The sequence below is a fragment of the Borostomias antarcticus genome (genome assembly GCF_949987555.1).
Source record: "Borostomias antarcticus genome assembly, contig: scaffold_312, whole genome shotgun sequence".
In the NCBI taxonomy this organism is placed as follows: domain Eukaryota; kingdom Metazoa; phylum Chordata; class Actinopteri; order Stomiiformes; family Stomiidae; genus Borostomias; species Borostomias antarcticus.
The window spans coordinates 15,001-22,500 of NW_028175821.1; the positions used below are offsets into that span (position 1 = coordinate 15,001).

At 50.3% G+C, this 7,500-nt stretch overlaps 1 protein-coding gene across 1 annotated transcript in view; it reads right to left on the minus strand.

The window, feature by feature from the left end:
• The window catches only part of LOC311329186 (GRB2-related adapter protein-like), a gene marked incomplete at both ends in the record, with an annotated part of 11,810 nt that overhangs the window by 3,952 nt on the left and 358 nt on the right, over nt 1-7,500 (minus strand). The window contains 4 exons of the mRNA XM_084463063.1: nt 2,759-2,830; nt 3,081-3,168; nt 4,082-4,201; nt 6,661-6,752. Of these exons, the coding sequence (XP_084319189.1) occupies nt 2,759-2,830; nt 3,081-3,168; nt 4,082-4,201; nt 6,661-6,752 (372 nt within the window). The remainder of the gene's footprint in view (nt 1-2,758; nt 2,831-3,080; nt 3,169-4,081; nt 4,202-6,660; nt 6,753-7,500) is intronic.

Consider the following 7,500-nt stretch of genomic DNA (forward strand, 5'->3'; position numbering starts at 1 on the left):
TAGTACAGTATTTAGTATTTCCCAGTAGTACAGTATTTAGTATTTCCCAGTAGGACAGTATTTAGTATTTCCCAGTAGTACAGTATTTAGTATTTCCCAGTAGTACAGTATTTAGTATTTCCCAGTAGTACAGTATTTAGTATTTCCCAGCAGTACAGTATTTAGTATTTCCCAGTAGTACAGTATTTAGTATTTGCCAGTAGTACAGTATTTAGTATTTCCCAGTAGTACAGTATATAGTATTTCCCAGTAGGACAGTATTTAGTATTTCCCAGTAGTACAGTATTTAGTATTTCCCAGTAGGACAGTATTTAGTATTTCCCAGTAGTACAGTATTTCGTATTTCCCAGTAGTACAGTATTTCGTATTTCCCAGTAGTACAGTATTTAGTATTTCCCAGTAGTACAGTATTTAGTATTTCCCAGTAGTACAGTATTTAGTATTTCCCAGTAGTACAGTATTTCATATTTCCCAGTAGTACAGTATTTAGTATTTCCCAGTAGTACAGTATGTAGTATTTCCCAGTAGTACAGTATTTAGTATTTCCCAGTAGTACAGTATTTAGTATTTCCCAGTAGTACAGTATTTAGTATTTCCCAGTAGTACAGTATTTCATATTTCCCAGTAGTACAGTATTTAGTATTTCCCAGTAGTACAGTATTTAGTATTTCCCAGTAGTACAGTATTTAGTATTTGCCAGTAGTACAGTATTTAGTATTTCCCAGTAGTACAGTATTTAGTATTTCCCAGTAGTACAGTATTTAGTATGTCCCAGTAGTACAGTATTTAGTATTTCCCAGTAGTACAGTATTTAGTATTTGCCAGTAGTACAGTATTTAGTATTTCCCAGTAGTACAGTATTTAGTATTTGCCAGTAGTACAGTATTTAGTATGTCCCAGTAGTACAGTATTTAGTATTTCCCAGTAGTACAGTATTTCATATTTCCCAGTAGTACAGTATTTAGTATTTCCCAGTAGTACAGTATTTAGTATTTCCCAGTAGTACAGTATTTAGTATTTGCCAGTAGTACAGTATTTAGTATTTCCCAGTAGTACAGTATTTAGTATTTCCCAGTAGTACAGTATTTAGTATGTCCCAGTAGTACAGTATTTAGTATTTCCCAGTAGTACAGTATTTAGTATTTCCCAGTAGTACAGTATTTAGTATTTCCCAGTAGTACAGTATTTCATATTCCCCAGTAGTACAGTATTTAGTATTTCCCAGTAGTACAGTATTAAGTATTTCCCAGTAGTACAGTATTTAGTATTTCCCAGTAGTACAGTATTTAGTATTTCCCAGTAGTACAGTATTTAGTATTTCCCAGTAGTACAGTATTTAGTATTTCCCAGTAGTACAGTATTTCATATTTCCCAGTAGTACAGTATTTAGTATTTCCCAGTAGTACAGTATGTAGTATTTCCCAGTAGTACAGTATTTAGTATTTCCCAGTAGTACAGTATTTAGTATTTCCCAGTAGTACAGTATTTAGTATTTCCCAGTAGTACAGTATTTCATATTTCCCAGTAGTACAGTATTTAGTATTTCCCAGTAGTACAGTATTTCATATTCCCCAGTAGTACAGTATTTAGTATTTCCCAGTAGTACAGTATTTAGTATTTCCCAGTAGTACAGTATTTAGTATGTCCCAGTAGTACAGTATTTAGTATTTCCCAGTAGTACAGTATTTAGTATTTCCCAGTAGTACAGTATTTAGTATGTCCCAGTAGTACAGTATTTAGTATTTCCCAGTAGTACAGTATTTAGTATTTCCCAGTAGTACAGTATTTAGTATTCCCCAGTAGTACAGTATTTAGTATTTGCCAGTAGTACAGTATTTAGTATTCCCCAGTAGTACAGTATTTAGTATGTGCCAGTAGCCCTAACCCTAACCCTAACCCTCTAACCCTAACCCTAACCCTAACCCTAACCCTAACCCTAACCCTAACCCTGGTGTGTGTTGACCTGTGGCCCGTCCTCCCGCAGGCAGATCGTGCTGTGGGTTAGGGTTAGGGTTAGGGTTAGGGTTAGGGTTAGGGTTAGGGTTAGGGTTAGCCCTAACCCAGTATTTAGTATGTCCCAGTAGTGTGCTGGTGTGTGTTGACGTACCTGTGGCCCGTCCTCCAGCAGGCAGATCGTGCTGTGGGTTAGGGTTAGGGTTAGGGTTAGGGTTAGGGTTAGAGTTAGGGTTAGGGCTAGCCCTAACCCAGTATTTAGTATTCCCCAGCAGTGTGCTGGTGTGTGTTGACGTACCTGTGGCCCGTCCTCCAGCAGGCAGATCGTGCTGTGGGTTAGGGTTAGGGTTAGGTGTGTGTTGACGTACCTGTGGCCCGTCCTCCAGCAGGCAGATCGTGCTGTGGGTTAGGGCTAGGGTTAGGGTTAGGGTTAGGGTTAGGGGTTATGGTTAGGGTTAGGGTTAGGGTTAGCCCTAACCCAGTATTTAGTATTCCCCAGCAGTGTGCTGGTGTGTGTTGACGTACCTGTGGCCCGTCCTCCAGCAGGCAGATCGTGCTGTGGGTTAGGGTTAGGGTTAGGGTTAGGGTTAGGGTTAGGGTTAGCCCTAACCCAGTATTTAGTATTCCCCAGCAGTGTGCTGGTGTGTGTTGACGTACCTGTGGCCCGTCCTCCAGCAGGCAGATCGTGTAGTACAGTATTTAGTATTTCCCGGTAGTACAGGGTTAGGGTTAGGTTAGCGGGTTAGGGTTAGGGTTAGGGTTAGGGCTAACCCTCCCAGTAGTGTGCTGGTGTGTGTTGACGTACCTGTGGCCCGTCCTCCAGCAGGCAGATCGTGCTGTGTTTGGCGACAGAGTTCCTCTTGTAGAACTCCACCAGCTGGTTCACATCAAAACAAACTTTGTATTCATAGACCATTCTGTACATTGAGCCTGTTGCACAACTTGCTTTACATAAACGTGTTTTAAACCAGTAATATAACCAGTCAACAGTCGAAGGAAGTGTTTTCATAGCAATGATACCAGTATAACTATAGTAACACCTGCAACAACAATAACAACAACAACATCACGAACAACAACAACGACAACAACAACAACAACAACTGACAAGTAAACAGAGCACAGACCTTGTTGAGTGAAGGGAACTTGTCTTTCCAGACGAAATACTGCCCCCTGTCTCTCATCACCTTGAAATGCTGCACATCTGCCTCGTGCCTGAGAAAGTGATGAGGACAGGACAGGAGGGGGGAGGAGGAGGAGAGGAGAGAGGAGAGAGGGGGAGAGAGGAGAGGGGGAGGAGAGGAGAGGGGGGGAGAGGAGGAGGGAGGGTAGGAGAGGGGGGGAGAGGAGAGAGGGGGGAGGAGGAGGAGGGAGGAGAGGGGGGAGAGGAGGAGGAGGGAGGAGAGGAGAGGGGGGGAGAGGAGAGAGGGGGGAGGAGAGGACAGGAGGGGGGAGGAGGAGGAGAGGAGAGGGGGGGAGAGGAGAGAGGGGGGAGGAGAGGACAGGAGGGGGGAGAGGAGGAGGAGGAGAGGACAGGAGGGGGGAGAGGAGGAGGAGGAGAGGAGAGGGGGGAGAGAGGTGAGGGGGGAGAGGAGGAGGAGGGAGGAGAGGGGGGAGAGGAGGAGGAGGGAGGAGAGGAGAGGGGGGGAGAGGAGAGAGGGGGGAGGAGAGGACAGGAGGGGGGAGGAGGAGGAGAGGAGAGGGGGGGAGAGGAGAGAGGGGGGAGGAGAGGACAGGAGGGGGGAGAGGAGGAGGAGGAGAGGACAGGAGGGGGGAGAGGAGGAGGAGGAGAGGAGGGAGAGGAGGAGGAGGGAGGAGAGGGGGGAGAGGAGGAGGAGGGAGGAGAGGAGAGGGGGGGAGAGGAGAGAGGGGGGAGGAGAGGACAGGAGGGGGGAGGAGGAGGAGAGGAGAGGGGGGGAGAGGAGAGAGGGGGGAGGAGAGGACAGGAGGGGGGAGAGGAGGAGGAGGAGAGGAGAGGGAGGGAGAGGAGAGGGAGGGAGAGGAGAGGGGGGAGGAGAGGAGATATATATTTGCTCACGCCTCTCAGTTAGAACAGAGGAACGATCTCTCTCACCCACCCACACACACACACACAACCACACACACAACCACACACACACACACTGACCTGACGGAGATGGAGAACTCCCCTGGGGAGCTCTGACTGCCCCTGATGAGGAAGGAGCCCAGCGGGCGCGGCATCAGGCTGTGGTTGGCATCGCTCCGGCTGGCCGTCTCCTGGTACCAGCTAGAGAGAGGGGAGGAGAGGGAGAGAGGAGAGGGAGGAGAGGGAGGGGAGGAGAGGGAGGGGAGGAGAGGGAGGAGAGGAGAGGAGAGGAGAGGGAGGGGAGGAGAGGGAGAGAGGAGAGGGAGGGGAGGAGAGGGAGGGAGGAGAGGGAGAGAGGAGAGGGAGGGGAGGAGAGGGAGGGAGGAGAGGGAGAGGAGGAGAGGGAGGGGAGGAGAGGGAGGGGAGGAGAGGGAGAGGAGGAGAGGGAGGGGAGGAGAGGGAGAGAGGAGAGGGAGGGGAGGAGAGGGAGGGAGGAGAGGGAGAGGAGGAGAGGGAGGGGAGGAGAGGGAGGGGAGGAGAGGAGAGGGAGGGAGGAGAGAGAGGGGAGGAGAGGGAGGGAGGAGAGGGAGAGGAGGAGAGGGAGGGGAGGAGAGGGAGGGGAGGAGAGGAGAGGGAGGGAGGAGAGAGAGGGGAGGAGAGGGAGAGGGAGGGGAGGAGAGGGAGGAGAGGAGAGGGAGGGGAGGAGAGGGAGAGAGGAGAGGGAGGGGAGGAGAGGGAGAGGGAGGGGAGGAGAGGGAGGGAGGAGAGGGAGAGGAGGAGAGGGAGGGGAGGAGAGGGAGAGGGAGGGGAGGAGAGGGAGGGAGGAGAGAGAGGGAGGAGAGGGAGGGGAGGAGAGGGAGGGGAGGAGAGGGAGGGGAGGAGAGGGAGAGAGGAGAGGGAGGAGAGGGAGGGGAGGAGAGAGGAGAGGGAGGGGAGGGAGGAGAGGGAGGGGAGGAGAGGGAGGGGAGGAGAGGGAGAGAGGAGAGGGAGGGGAGGAGAGGGAGGGAGGAGAGGGAGAGGAGGAGAGGGAGAGGAGGAGAGGGAGGAGAGGAGAGGGAGGGAGGAGAGGGAGAGGAGGAGAGGGAGAGGAGGAGAGGGAGGGGAGGAGAGGGAGAGGAGGAGAGGGAGGGGAGGAGAGGGAGGGAGGAGAGAGAGGGGAGGAGAGGGAGGGGAGGAGAGGAGAGGGAGGGAGGAGAGAGAGGGGAGGAGAGGGAGAGGGAGGGGAGGAGAGGAGAGGAGAGGAGAGGAGAGGGAGGGGAGGGGAGGGGAGGGGAGGGGAGGGGAGGGGAGGGGAGGAGAGGAGAGGGAAGGGAGGGGAGGAGAGGAGAGGAGAGGAGAGGGAGGGGAGGAGAGGGAGGGAGGAGAGAGAGGGGAGGAGAGGGAGAGGGAGGGGAGGAGAGGGAGGAGAGGAGAGGGAGGGGAGGAGAGGGAGAGAGGAGAGGGAGGGGAGGAGAGGGAGAGAGGAGAGGGAGGGGAGGGAGGGAGGAGAGGGAGGGGAGGAGAGGGAGGGGAGGAGAGAGAGGGAGGGAGGAGAGGGAGGGGAGGAGAGGGAGGGAGGAGAGGTCAAGGTCAAGGTCAACTTTATTTATAAAGCACGTTTAAAATCAACCGAAGTTGCACCAAAGTGCTGTACAATATATAAAATAAACTAAAACAAAAAACAGAATAAAGTGCACATAATCACAGAACAATAAAATGACAGGACACAAAACAGGACAGGGGATGTAGGCTATCAGGCCTCAAAAGCCAGTGAGAACAAGTGTGTTTTAAGCTGAGACTTAAAGAGCCCTAGGTTCTGTGCGTGTCTAATGTGTGGAGGGAGGCTGTTCCAGAGCTTTGGGCCAGCCACCGCAAAAGCTCGGTCACCCTTGGTCTTAAGTCTCGATCTAGGGACTATTAAAAGAGTCTCGGAGGAGGACCTCAGGGTTCTAGATGTCGCACGAACTTGAATCAGTTCAGCCAGATAGTGGGGGGCCAAACCATGTAGAGCCTTAAAAATAAACATTAAGATGTTTATTAAGAGAGGGAGGGGAGGAGAGGGAGGGGAGGGGAGGGGAGGGGAGGGGAGGGGAGGGGAGGGGAGGAGAGGGAGAGGGAGAGAGGAGAGGGAGGGGAGGGAGGGAGGAGAGGGAGGGGAATGGGGAATGGAAGGACTAGCCTGGAACAGTGGTTGTGGTCACACCTGTTGCACATTCACAGTCTTCCACAGTCAGTTTGTGATGACCCTCTCTGCACAATATACTGTACTGAAGCTTTACCTACCTGGGCAGGTGTGTGTGTGTGTGTGTGTGTGTGTGTGTGTGTGTGTAGTTCATGTTATCTATACCTGGGCAGGTGTGTGTGTGTGTGTAGTTCATGCTATCTGTACCTGGGCAGGTGTGTGTGTGTGTGTAGTTCATGTTATCTGTACCTGGGCAGGTGTGTGTGTGTGTATGTGTGTGTGTGTGTGTGTGTGTGTGTGTGTGTGTGTGTGTGTGAGTGTGTGTAGTTCATGCTATCTGTACCTGGGCAGGTGTGTGTGTGTGTGTGTAGTTCATGTTATCTGTACCTGGGCAGGTGTGTGTGTGTGTGTGTAGTTCATGTTATCTGTACCTGGGCAGGTGTGTGTGTGTGTGTGTGTGTGTGTGTGTGTGTGTGTGTGTAGTTCATGTAATCTGTACCTGGGCAGGTGTACGTCCAGATAGTTCATGGGTACGAAGCCCTCCAGTCCACCGAGCTCTGCCTTGTACCAGTCATCATCGGTGCCCAGGATCTACATGAGAGACACGACGTTCTCTTTATTCATGCAGCGGCCATATTGTGATCTACATGAGAGACACGACGTTCTCTTTATTCATGCAGCGGCTAGATTTTGTGTTTGGAAATACATCGGAGTGAATGAGCGATAATTAGCTGTCAGCTGCATTCACTTCCATGTATTTCCAAACGCGAAAACAATGGCAGTGAAAAACAATCAGAGTCTGGTAATGATGAGTTTGTAACCCCGATAGTGTATTCAGCCTGTTATTTTGATTATTTTGGTTCTTGAAGTGGTGTTTCTATAGTGAACTTTGAACATTGGAGTCAACGGGCACTTCTGCATTCTCCCAACCAATTACATCAGACTTGACCAATATGGCCGCTGCATGAATAAAGCGAATGATATTCGCATGATGGAGTTAGCCTAGCATGATAGCGTTAGTGCAGCATGATGCAGTTAGCATACAGTAGCATGATTCAATTAGGACAGCATGATAGTTAGCATTGTACACTTTACTGTAGTTAGCACAGCATGATGAAGTTAACATAGCATGATACAGTGTATGTATATCTACAGTAGGCTATATAGAGCAAACAGAGAGAGGCTGTGTGCAACTAACATAATACTATCTCAGTTAAGTCGTGGTTCATACAGTAGCTGTCAATGTGCACTTGTGTTGGTCAGGTGAGGGTTAGGGTTAGGGTTAGTTGTGTTGGTCAGGTGAGGGTTAGGGTTAGTTGTGTTGGTCAGGTGAGGGTTA